At 47.4% G+C, this 13,465-nt stretch overlaps 1 protein-coding gene across 2 annotated transcripts in view; it reads right to left on the bottom strand.

Annotated features, from left to right (window-relative positions):
* LOC105287290 (uncharacterized protein DDB_G0283697) overlaps positions 1–13,465 on the bottom strand; it is a 93,670-nt gene that overhangs the window by 34,249 nt on the left and 45,956 nt on the right. For both annotated transcript variants that reach the window (XM_020031055.2, XM_011353095.2), the window contains exons 2-3: positions 12,524–12,836; positions 7,767–7,999 (exon numbers count right to left, since the gene is read on the bottom strand). In XM_020031055.2, the coding sequence (XP_019886614.1) occupies positions 7,767–7,999; positions 12,524–12,836 (546 nt within the window). The remainder of the gene's footprint in view (positions 1–7,766; positions 8,000–12,523; positions 12,837–13,465) is intronic.

Genomic DNA, 13,465 nt, shown 5'->3' with positions numbered 1-13,465 from the left:
CCTGGTATCGGCAGAATAGCAAGGGATTTACGAGAAAAGACGCTGCAGAGATGAAAAGCCCGCGTAGATGAGCGCGATGTAATCTCGCAGGTGGCCATCAGAAGAAGGGGTTGCGCTGGTTTAATAATAGAGGGTAACTAGAGCGTGGCGTCGCGACGATCGTTCTTCATTCGCTGAACGGAGGGATGGCTTTCGTCACTTTCGTCAGTGGGACAAGAAAGCGCCTCTTGTATCTAAACTTGCGATGTTTCGCTGTTTGATGCTGTTTGTTGGCGCCACCGTGTCAGCGAGAAACAAATCTAGCTCGCACATCTAGCTGGCGAGGAGAGTTTCACGTTACAGATAAAACGACCTGTCTGTTTTCCCGCTGTGCTTATGCACGGATAGCTCGCCGGACCCAGGTTCGCTGGTCAGGTCGCGGGCAGTGAAGGAACGGGGTTTCCATACAACACGTAGCGATACGCCAAGTAGCAATACGACAATTGTGAATTACGACAAATAGATTTATTTACAGACTTATGTACAGTGGACGGCACCGTCGTGTCCGGCGGTGCCTTGCGTGGGTTGATGAGTTCGCCTATCGACGCGGCTCGACGCGTTCGCGCTCGCGGTTTCGGTTGATTTGCGGGGCGTGGTTATTGTCGCGGCGCGAGGATGACACCTGCCCCCCCCCCCCCTGCGTTGTTATGACGCGTGCCGCGGATACTAATACGCTGGTGGGTAAATCCCGCGTGGAATCTTGGCCCGTCGTAATGTCGGGTAGGATTCGTACACCGACCGGACCAAGAATACTTGTGGCGGAGGCGGAGAACGCTTCACCCCCGGGCACGAATACGGTATGTGACAGGTGCGCACCGGTTTCTCTGAGCGGACCGTCGCCGAGAACGCTCGGCGGAGACCAAGTACGCTTGACCCCGCGGACGGTGTGCGGTCGAGAGAATCGGTGGCAAGGATCGGAGCGGTCGTCTCGCTAAGAACCACCCTTAGCGGAGGCTGAGAACGCTCAACCCCCGTGTTCGGACCTGAGATAGTTTCGGAAACTAGGATCTGGAATCGGTGTCGGATAACGGCGGTGATCAGGACTTCGGAGCGAAGACCAGATCAGAGCGTCGGATCGGAACGGAATGACTCTCCTCCGCGGTTTGCAGCCCTTTTATACCGCTTCCCTTGCCTACCGGGGGCGCCGGTGTCGGGTTAGCGGTTGGAAAACACTACGGGAAAAATATGACATGACGTCAGCTTTCCCGGCGGAGTACATACGAAAATATTATTTGGCGTTTAGCGCCTGGTCCTCGCCCGCCGGATGTTCGGGCGGGCGGCATCGGCGGATAGCCGGCCGGAAATATTACGATGCAGGGGGATGCACAGATTGTAAATGAATGGCGTCGACCTTATATAACGTTTCAGCTGCAGTCGTAGGAATAGAGCGACAATATCACAATCAGCAATTTTATCTATTTTTCATTCGTTATCTTTCGCGAAGCGAAACGGAGCGCGTCGCGTTTTGTAAAATATTAACATCAACGTAAGATATTATCATCAGCGGTGCTCCGGTTATTGCTAAACTGATCTGGGTGAATTTAATCCACGGATTAACCGGAACGCGTTATGGCATGATCAGCACACTTTGTCGCTGATGTTTGCTTTACGCCTCGGGCAAGAGATGGTTCGTATCCGATAACTCGCGAGAAGATAACGACAAGTTTGCGGCTTATACTTGCTGCCGGGAGAGGCGCGCGGCGTGTCCCCGCGCGTATATTAATTCCGCCGATAATATTAGCAACGATATACAGCTGGGAATTTATGGCGGACGTACCGCGCACTCGGTGTCGTAACCGGCAACAGAATTGAGCGCGTTCTACAGACACTTATCGACTCGGTCACGGATAAAAAAGGCGACATATCCCATTAAATTTATCGCATTCCCCGTCTGTGTGACCCCTAATGGTTCCCGAACCTTTACATTTATCACAATCAGTACTCTCGATTGGCCGGCCATCGGGCGCGTGGGTGCGCGGAGCAACGATACATCGACAGATCCTTGCGCGAGATTAAGGATACCGAGAGGAAAGTACAGGTCAGCCGTTCGGTCGCGTAATTAATTAAACGTTATCGCGCCTTATAAAATTCCGGGACCCGATTGTTCACGCTACGTAGCAGCGGATTTTGCATATTACGCGGGTTCCCGCATAATCAGTGCCAATTATTCATCTATATCCTCGTTCGTTTATAAATATCGACGTGAATCGCCGCGGTCTGTGCAATTCGCGCGCGTACTGTGCCCGCAGGAATGCGAATTGCACGTGGATGGATATACTGGCTGGAAACATGGCTTTTACGACTCCATCAGTTCTGCTCACGCGTGACCTCGCTTGAACGCGCACGGAAAGTCAGTAGGTTCTTGCTCGATTATGGACGAGGTGTTCGCGAACGCGCTTTTCTTCTTTCGTTGTGTATCTCTGCTTCATTCAGAAAGGAGAATCTTGAACGAGAAACGATGAAACAGAGCTTCCGATGCTCTCGATCCAGCTCAATCCGCTCGCACGATCCGGATGAACATTCGCGCTCGTTGATTTCGCAATGTCCCACTGTAGTAAATTTATCCCGTCGTCGCTCTCTCCTGCCGCACCATGCTCTCTCCTACTTTTTGTCTCCGTAATTGCGACCTTTTTTGTGGTCCTCGAGTGTAGTAGACTCTCACGTTGACACACAATGCGCTTCTGCGATCGCGAGCGAGACACGTGGTGGGATATGTCACTGAGAGTGATTGTCGATTGATCGGCAGAGAAGTTTTTTCGCGATGATGGAATACGAAGATGAGAGATGCAAAAAACCAGAGAGAACGAACATGAAAGCCTGGTTGGATTGGATTTGGCTTAAGAAACTTAATTGAATCTCTTTCCGGCTCTTCGATTCAATTTTTCGGCGCACTACCGCCGCTATCGAGCTAAATCACTCGCGAGTATGCCCCCGCCAATTACTACGCGCATTCCTAAAATGAGGGTAATATGATTGCTCTCCTAATAAGCGTTTCCTCACGCTCAACTCACTACCGTTTCTCACAAACGGCTCGGCAAGAACTTATGCTAATGCTACGTGCAAAACTGGACGGCGATCGCGGCGAGATGCAAATTGCATCCGCGGCGTTATTGCACCTCGGCATCGGCAATTACGCGGGCGCTTATTGAAATTTATATCGCGTCGATTTTTTCGAGCGGGGGGTGTCGTTAAGGACGCGGGCTCACTTCTAACGAAGGGCATCCGATATATTTCTGCGGGCACCAGGCTTTCGTTAGCGTCGTCGTACCAGAGATACCATCTCTCGCTCGACATTTTGCGTGGCCAGAGACTAACTAGGGACCAACGCACGCCACTTTTAAGCCACTAATCGCAAAATCCAAAAATCTTAATTAAAATTCATGGGGTGGTGTCCTAGCAGTCTCGGAAATCGCTCTTGTAACGTGGCTAATTTCCGCTTAAACGGACCGACGTCCACCCATGCAATTTCTCACGATCGTTTCACAGCTTAATTTTTACGAAGAGGAAATTAGCATGGGCTGTGACGACCGTTAAAGGCCTTAAACGCCCTACGATGATCGATGGCGATTGACTGTAACCCTCGCCGTCGCGTCGTTCAGTCTGGACTTTATACGTGGTCATTGTTGCTTGACGACCGCGAGGGGTAACTAAAAGACGAGACTAATTGTCCATCGTAAAATGACGGTCGTGCACCACGACGCGCGAAGCCGATAAGCGTAAATTTTTTAAGTTTCTTCTCGATTAATACATTTCCATCAACAATTTACTGAAAAAGTCTTTATAAGAAAAAAAAGAAATCTAATTTTATGAAATTTTATATTTGTTGCTAAAATAATTCTACTTTTAACGATAATACAATATTTTCGAAGCGATTAAAATATATCGCGTGAGCGTATCTTCATGTGTGCGATAAGATACGCTCGACACAATTGATTTTCTCGTACCGGTTTGTCCATTACTCTACGATTTACAACACGAACACACACACAGAGTCGTCCGCTGTCTTCTGCTGGACCATTATCCTTTTTTTCAAGTGTCGAAAATCTCTCGCGGGACGATAAGAGACGATCAACGGTCGACAGTGCTGTACGGAACCGTTGCTGATATAAATGCAGCAGATATAAATGGAGCGCATTTATCACGGGATTAATTGATTCATTAAGCCCGTGGCGTCATGGGATTCGAATTCCACGCGGGGTCGTTGAAACATTGATGCGAGCTCGATGAGGATCCACGAGTCGTACAGACGATTCCTATAATCGCCGCGGAATCACCGTCAATCAATAGACACTGATAAAAACACACAGGCCGCAGTCACGGATCACGAATTACCCTCCGCAACCGCCTAATGCGGAAATAATTGAGCGCGCATTAACATATTCACAAATCACTGGTTCCCAGAGAAAGTCGGAGGAACGGGGAAATCTCCTGCTCGCAATTAATCGAAAAGAGAGATCAAGGGTCAGCATTCCCCCGTCCGTAGTCTCTTATTCACTTTCAATTTTCCTTCGCATTCCGACTCGACGCGATTTGCACCGTGCGCTATTAATTAAGCGCAACTCACACTGTTTCGTAATACATGTATTAAGCGGCGAAAATAACCGATTAATCGCCAACATATCACGCGAGTTGTTGGCGTGCTGACTTTAACCGCTGCTTTATACTCACTTTATGCACGTTTTGCGGTACTTTATCGTCTCTGTCACGCGATAATCGGCACGTAGATTTTCATTCAAGCATTCGGCTGTTGTGAATTTTTCAGCAAACCTTCATTAGACCGTTAATTGCCAGGCTAGCTCTCGATTCATTTGATTTGACGGTCTCGAGACAACTTTGTAGTGCACTTTGTACGCGCAGTTACCTATTACCGCATTCATTACGGGGAGATAATAATACACCGGTGGTGCGGCCAGCAATTTTGCAACTTCGGCAAGTAATTAATCCGATGTGGCTGTCGATAAGCGATAACGAGAGGAGGAGAGAGAGAATATTAACGGATTCGTTTCTAATTGAATATTTATGATACACAAATACGCCTTGTAGTCACTTCATCGCGAAGTAGCGTTTGCACACATCTCGCGGCTGCAGATTGTATTCAAAAGAAAATATATCTACACTGCAAAACATGTCCACTTTAAATTCCGCGAAACTATAACGGAAAAAAAGTCATTTTTTTCCGCTTTAACTTGTAAGTGTGAAATTAAAGCGGAATCATTGCGAGTTGTCATAGTTACGTTATTTTCGTCCGCTTTAAATATGTATGACCGAAATCGTAACCGACGATCACATCCTTTATAATATCCGTTATAATGCTAGATTATTACCAGTCCTATTTATATAAAGGATTTTATATTAAAAAGGATTTTATATTAAATGACTTTTTTTCCGTTATAGTTAAAGTGGACATGTTTTGCAGTGTACAAAATAGAACGCAGTCATCTCGAAATAATATAATAGAAATTCTCAATGCTGTTTATGTTTAAGTTTTAATGTATTGCAAAAGTCTGAAAAGCTAAAGGTCTCACGGTAAATTCCTTGATGTTTACACTGACATTTTGCAAAGTGTTTATTGAAAATAAACAGCTGGGTCGCGTGCATCGCGGGATTTCTCCCGATGCAGCTGGAATTGGGTTAGGTCAAGCCGGCTCTCCGAGAATGACGGTGTGTGGCGAGTGTATGGAAGTTGATCATGGGGGTCTCCCACCGTAATCGCGCGATGAAACACCGCTGCAAAGTATCGGGTTGCGAGAGAGAGGAGCGGACTTAAAACTCCTAACCCGTAAACGCGACCAGTTGTACAATCACGACTACCGGTTCGCCAAATGAAGGTCTGAAAGCTGAGAAAATGCACCCTTTGTCGGCGCTCGGCCTCTCTCGCGTGCACACGCCGGCATTTTTCGAGCGCAAAGCATCGCGCTGAGAAAAAGTTCCTCCTCGAACTGGCCCGCCCCGTCGAATTACGACCGATTCCAATCAGAAGCCGAATAAAAATCGCGTCCGATAAAAAATTACGATCCTCGGTAGAGATCTTATTTTTTTCATTCGCGATCAGCGGACGTCATTAGTTATTAGCGGACGTGGTTGGGAGCATTAAACACACGTATTGACGATCAGGACGATGAGGAAGACCACGGTCACGCACGACGCAACGCAAAGTGGAGGAGACTTGATGATTCTCCGAGAGATCGCCATCGTGCATAAACGCGCGTGCAAGTAACAGCTGTCTTCCGCTGAAAGTGACGTGGTGGACCACCAACCACGACGGCGCGTGTCATCCGTCAAATTACGACAACGCGATTTTCCTGAGCGGATCTTCTTGAACGCATTCGAAAGGCAGTCAGAATTAATAACTCGCGACAGATCACACCGCGATCGTGTACATCCGTTTTGTCGGTCTTAATTATGCCTGGAGGATGATGGTACGAGGCGTAGGAAACGTCAAGCAGTTCCGCGACTTCTCGGATTTCACGGTGAAAACGAGATCTATTAACTGTGATTTCTCGATGATTAACCGAGCTACAGCTTCTCGACGTTACTTGAAGTTACTTGCAACGTTACTGTTTTACGTCACAATATCTGAAAAGTATCTCTTCGTGGCGCGACTATCCGCGCGCGCACCGAATTGTTAGCGCACTTATCGCGCGTGGAATCCGGGATAGTTATTTATTTCGTGGTTCATATAGTTCACTCGGATTAGAACGCGGCGATTGCACATTTTGTAGCGGAGATAAAGACAAAAATAATTCAATTAGCCAACCGCCACCGCGCCAAGCCACTTCTTGTATAATATCATAATGCCACTTGTTTTCCGTGACACTAATGCGCCCGCTTGGAACCGGACCAATTACCACGATTATTTCTGCGTAGATTAGATAACGCGAGCATTTCGCGCACGGCCATCCAACTCTCAGCTCGCGCGATAATGCGTTGCAGTTGCATTAAAGAAAAAAAAAGAAAAAAGTAAAGCAAGGAGAAAGACGAGAACGATCATTGCCGTTTATTGCGACGAAACGCATTCGCGCGCGTGTAAAGTATCGTTCGCATAATACCATATCCAACACTGAAGCCAGTAAAGAACTTGCCGATCTCGCGGCGCGACAATCCGTAAATCATGCCCGCATATTGTCGACTGCTCGGGATACGCGGCCGCTAATAAATTGTCCGCAATACAGTTTACACGATTAATGGTACTTTCTCTCGGCGGATAAAGTCTTCCTCCTTACGTTGGCGCATCCATCCTGTGACACAGTGCACACCCTTCTCTCTCTCTCTCTCTCTCTCTCTCTCTTTCTCTTCCGGCAATTTATCTGGCATGCAGCGGCCCGCATTTACGAGACCGTTTATCGTTCAATCGATCTGGTCCGCGCCGTTAATTCGCTTAATACGTTACCCCGGCAAATTATGCGTCGCGGCAGTTAATAATTATTGCATGTGCTTCCAACGCGCGCTCCGGATCGCGCGAGCATATCGGAAGCGCGCGAGGAATTCGTCATCGACGAATTCTTTGACTCTTCAGGAATACCGTTTCCTGATACTTATTGGGGATCAGGTTTGATTGACACTGTCTTTCTTCTCTTGATGTTACGATTAAATTGTGATAATTTGTATGTATTTTATCAATCAATTTTATTACTTATCAATCGATCAATCTTAAGAGAGACATCAGAGATGTGTCTCTTCGAGAATAAAAATCGTAGACACTAAAAAGAAATGTGCAGTGTACTTACATAGAAGGAGAGTTCTACGCGGTGAGAGTGCTTTGGCACGCAGGTGAGTGCTTCCGATCTGCAACATCCGGTGTCGTCTGAGCACCTGTGCAGTATGGCGCAATGTGGAATATAGGTGGTCGATGGGCTCGGATAAACGTCGCGTACCGGGACGACTCTCGCACGTGGCCATTGACAGCTGCCTTCCTTGTTGACTTTAATCGCATGCTGGAGAGCCTCTCTGATTTCAGCACCTAGGACAGGCGTTCGCCGTTAAAGTTCATCTCGCCGGATTGCCGATAATCGGCGAGAATAGCAGGCGTGACTAATCGCTCGCGAGCTCCAGCAAAAGCGAAGCTGCATCGAAAGCGCTCGCACACGTTGCCGACAGTTACGGCGATAATGTCCGATTTGTAATACGTTCCTACCCCCGATACTTACCGTCCCGAGAAATCTCCCGTGTCGTAAATCCCTGGGAGAATTTTCAAACCCGCCGACCTCCGAACCGTTCGATCGCCGAGACTGTGAATATTACCTGTCGCGGCCACTGGGTTTCCAGACGATTACGATAGAGAGAGAGAGAGAGAGAGAAAGAGGGGGGGAGGGAATCCATGTATTGTAACAGGCCAACGATCATCATCACTCTGCCGCGTAATTCATTAATTACTGTCTTTTCGTTCGCGATAAAATGAGAGGCGAGAGTGGATGGGGTCTGATTAGAGATCGTCTTACTCCTCGTAGGATTTGTCCGGCATGCTCGATATCGATAATACGCTTGTAGAGATAGAAGTGAGGGGCGAGAAATTCGTAATCAAGATCAAGACGTCAGCTGGGCTCGTATCCGCGCGGAGCGCATCTCGACATTAAGTGACATAAGCTATGAGAGCTTTCTATTGATTCAGCGCAGAGATAGCTAATCGCTTTCTATACGCGTTTCACATACTATCGATAATTACGGCGAGGCCGTCACTTCGCATTATGCGCTTGAGCGCACTGGTGAAACTGCATTGTAGCGGGAAACGGATAAATTCTAGTACAAATAATAACACCGAGAAAATGTCAACGGCGTGGAAAAGCGCACAGAGATGGTGCGAGACATTCGAGAAAGAGAGACGAGGACAGAAATTCTCCACGTTATGAGGTCGCGGGTCATGAGATCGTTGCTAAGTGATCGCCGAGGAGAAAGTACACTCGTTAGCGCCCGCCGTAATTTTTATTTAACAGTTTCCACTTTTGCGATCGGTTTGCTCCTGTTGGATCATTTCCAAATATGGACGGAGATTCGATAAGGCATTGACGATTTACGCGAGACAATTTTACGCCGAGAAACGACAAATTAGTTTAAGATCGTTTGTGACGAAAGACCGCTCGATTATGCATTGAACAATTGATGATGTTAATCGGATCAAGTCCGATCAAGTCCAAAGTTGATAACGCGATTCAGCGGACGAGAGAAGGCGCCGCGTCATTTCCAATCGAAAATGATTGCGCGTAAGCAAAACTTATAACGGAGACGATCGTGGATTCGAAGCTGCCTGTGCGCGCGTCGGCGGCACTTATCTTCTATTAAAGTGTCATTCGTCGCGTCGGATTGCGAATTAATTTATTGGCTGGAATTAGCCGCGCGTGGAAGGTTACATGGAAGGATAGTATGATGTGTCAGCTGACGATCGTACAATTTATATATTTTATCCGAGAACCGAGTAGTTTTATCGCGTGATCGCCCTATATCGCGCATAGGATGCAGATACGAGACGGAGTATTAGTAAAAGAAAATGAAGAAAGGAGCGAAGCAAATGCGACTTGTTTCAACGATCCAGCGATGCAAGGAAATGAAAAATGCACCAATATGATAGGTTCACCTATTTGAGCGACCGTCCGCGTCTGTGAGTGCAAGAAACTCGGCCGGACAATTTCGGAAGAGATTTCGGAAGTCGCGCGATCGTTCGGTCACTCCTTAATCTCGAGAGATTATCGGAATGTATTACGAGAAAGACAAGAGGAGGGGGAGAGGAGGGGGAGAGAATTTTCGGGATAAGTTAGTGTTCGCGAGCGAGAGTTCTGTGCGAGGATGAGGAGCACACACACACACAAAAGTAACTCGTGAATTAACTGTTTAACAAATAACCAATTATATATAATAAACGAATATAATAACAACAAATAATCAAATACTTTCGAGGCCTTTTCTTTCCGCGAGCGACGGAATTTCGCAACGAGCTATTACGGGAAGTAACGCCGGATTTCTCGCGGTAACGGACTGCGTTCAACCAGTATCTTTCGGCGCCCTTTATAAGGTAGCCGATCAATCTTCGATTTGAGCGGCGATTACTTTAAAATTCGGAAAGATAAATCCCGGGCGCCGTAATCTATTGGACCCCGCTTATATCGAACGCGCGCGAAGGTGTAATTCGCGCTCTATGATTGGCGGTCCGCTGATTACATCAGACTCTCGCGAGCGCTTCTAATAGCGGCTCGATCGCGGAGCGGTTGACGGTTCGTGGCGGATACCCGTTTGTCTCCTCGCACGAACGAAAATATTTGTCGCGAATTGAGACTTATTTTTCAAATTGATATCGATGTTTGGAGACAACCATTCCGCCAGCGAGCCTAAATTATCGCGGAAATATGATCTCGAATAATCTAGCAAATTACTTTGCTGAGCGTAATTTTCTTTTAATAATTAAGCGCCTGACATGCAATCCCAAACAGTTAGAGAGCTCGTCGCGACGCGCGAGCTTTATTAATCCCACGTTACGATATTTATTATTGATGCGCAGTAAGAAAATTGCGAAGAATCGAGCTTATCGATGATTCGCTTCTCCTTTCTCCGCGTTCTCCAGTGCTTAAGCTCTGCGCGTGACTCAGCACGAGAGTATTTGCGATCAACGGCGTCACGAAGGATACAGTGGCACACTTGGCGCGCAAATCACGCCACAAGTATGCAGGATTATGCCAAGTTAACGGAATATTATCGTGTGAATATTATCATCCAAACTCACACTGCTTGTAATCGCGATTCCGGTCCGCAATATTGTAACAAAAATAACGCAAAATAGTTAAAGTGGCATATTAACCATTAAATTTGTAATAACCACGAAACGATCGTCGTATTACTTGGGATCTGTCAAAATCTGAAAGATGTCCGGAGGAGAGATCGGAAGAGTCTCGACGCTCGAGGAGGTCTCAAGGGATTTTATCGAGGCGAAAGTGCGAACGCTCGCCTGAGATCGCTATCAGTCCGCCGAGTGATAATAAATCGATTTTAATCAACGGCGATATAAATCAGGGCCCGACAGTCCTGCGGCGCGCACGTGCGCACGCTGATGCATTGCGCCCGTGACGCGACGAGTTCACGGTGTTGCGGCCGGAGTTCGTTACTACAACGGGCATACAATCGGCATTATTAATTTGCATATTAATGACCCGTGAACTAACTGGCCGTGGCGTGCGTATTCTTGTGAAATTCTGCTCGGCAAGTTACGCGACCGAGCGTCGCCCGCGATTACGTCAGACGTAATTGGTGGCGAAAGGATGGCTCGTCCGAGGATGAATGGAGGCTTCGAGGATAGGTCTGCGAAACGTGCAACGATAATCACGAGGATCAAGCAAGAGGGAGCGTATAGTTTATGATATTTCTCTCGATGTATGAAAATATCGCGTTTTATGACGGCCGTTTTCATGATACATGATGTCTGCTCGTTAATGAGAGGAGTCGATGAGAAGGAAGCGTTCAAGCGTCGTCTCATCGTCTTTCTCTCCCTCTCTCATCTTTCCTCGGATGCAGACACGAATGGCGTCTTGTGCAATTGTACATCGAGAAGGTGCAACGCCTCGGGGGATAAATAGAGGCATGCACTGGGAGTCATATTGCAATCGTAATGTAGCACGAGCAAATTTATGTTGCGTCTCGCAGCGGATAATTATAAAAACGTCCATTAACGCTAACTAGACAGTCAGTCTGTGCGATATATTACCACTGCCTTTCGATTGTACAATGTAGCGTCGCGAATCTGCGAATCGCGAGAACGCGAAAGCTTTCGTACTTTCGTGCTTTCGTCCGCTCGGCGGATATGCATATTGTCTGAGTACGATATCGGCGGTCGCGATTTGATTTATGCGCGGTTTCGGTTTCATAATTTGCGGCGGATTATCGCTACATCGTGTTCGCCTGATTCGCGCAAATAGGAACATCCGTCTATTATATATCATCCGTAATTTCAACGTAACGCGCGCGTATCGGGTAGGTGAACGAGTACGTGCGCATATCTCGTATGCAGATGTTTGCAGAACGCAAATGGCACACACGCACGTACACATACTAGCGATGAAAAGTACATCGATAATTACCGCGGTGTGTGCCGGACATTCGAGAAATATAGCTGTGTTATTATGTTGATTAAACACCGCCACCGAACACGCGGACCACCGGCGTGGTATTTTTAATAACGATTAATAACTATTTCGGGGCCGTATCCGGCGAGCTGTTAGAATTAATTGCGCTGGATCATCGACGAAAATACAAAACGTCGCGTACATGTACGCATTTGCATAAACCGATTACGCGACGAATTGCGATCGCAATCGTGATCGCAAAGTGCTTTTTTAACATGCCTCGTCCGCCCGCGCTCTTTTATTCTACTCTTTTATCGGTATATATATATATATATATATATATACATATATATATATAGAGAGAGAGAGAGAGACGTCAAAAAAAGAAAAGAGAGGAAAGTCGAGAGTCATCGATTCGCACTCGACAGCTCAAGTGCACTCACTCTTTCCATTTTTGTTGTACTGCTGCATGTTGCTTCTGGTCTCTTTGACGCCCTCGCGAGTGCCGAGCGACTGCCACTTGTGCACGCTATGAGCGGACATCGGCGGATAATCGTTTTTCGCTTGGTATCCGTTATACTGAGCCGCTGTGCCGCTGTCGTAAGCCCTTAGGTCCTTGTAATCGTAATGTTGGTTCAGCGACGGCTTCGGCGTCGTGGTTGTCGTCGTGGTCGTCGTGGTCGTGGTCGTGGTCGTCGTGGTGAAGATGTCGGCTGGAGTCTCATCCTCATCGCCGTTGTCATCGTCGGGATAATCCTGCGCAGGTCAAATAGAACATAATAGCGTTCACGAACCGAATAATATCAGTGAGCCGTGATTATACATATTTTATACATATTGCGCAAATAAATATTAAGTAATCGCCAGCAAGCGTCATAATGACGTAACAAATCTGAAATTAATTAAATTGCAGAGATTTCTAGGAGCACGCAAACACGGGATGTTAGGTTGCCTCTTCCATCCTTTATCACGTGTGATGATCGTACGGGAAAAAGCGGAACAGCGTCGATATCGTCGATACGGATGTGACGAGAAGACATGTGACACCATTCGCATCTGCGTCTGGCAACCAGCAACGCTCGCATAAATTTATCCGCGAGGCCGATCCCCTTTCGATCGTGGGTGGCCAACACGCCCCCGTGAACCCTCGGCAGATTTCCGCTCCGAGATAAATTTAATAGGCGAATTTGCATCTTTCTCCGCGCCCTATGCACCTATTCTCCCCGCCTTCTCTGATCCCCGAGCTCGAGCTCAAAGAGAACGGGAGAACCTACTTGATCGCCGTCTGCAACATCTGGAGCCTTTGATGTCGTACCGCTTAGTAGAAACAATCCTCCGCGACTGCGTGCACTAGGGAGAATTGTACTCGCCGGCACTCGCAGCAT

Source organism: Ooceraea biroi, chromosome 3 (assembly GCF_003672135.1).
Source record: "Ooceraea biroi isolate clonal line C1 chromosome 3, Obir_v5.4, whole genome shotgun sequence".
NCBI lineage: Eukaryota > Metazoa > Arthropoda > Insecta > Hymenoptera > Formicidae > Ooceraea > Ooceraea biroi.
The sequence above is the reverse complement of the archived record's forward strand: the minus strand, read 5'-3'. Positions and strand labels throughout refer to the sequence as shown.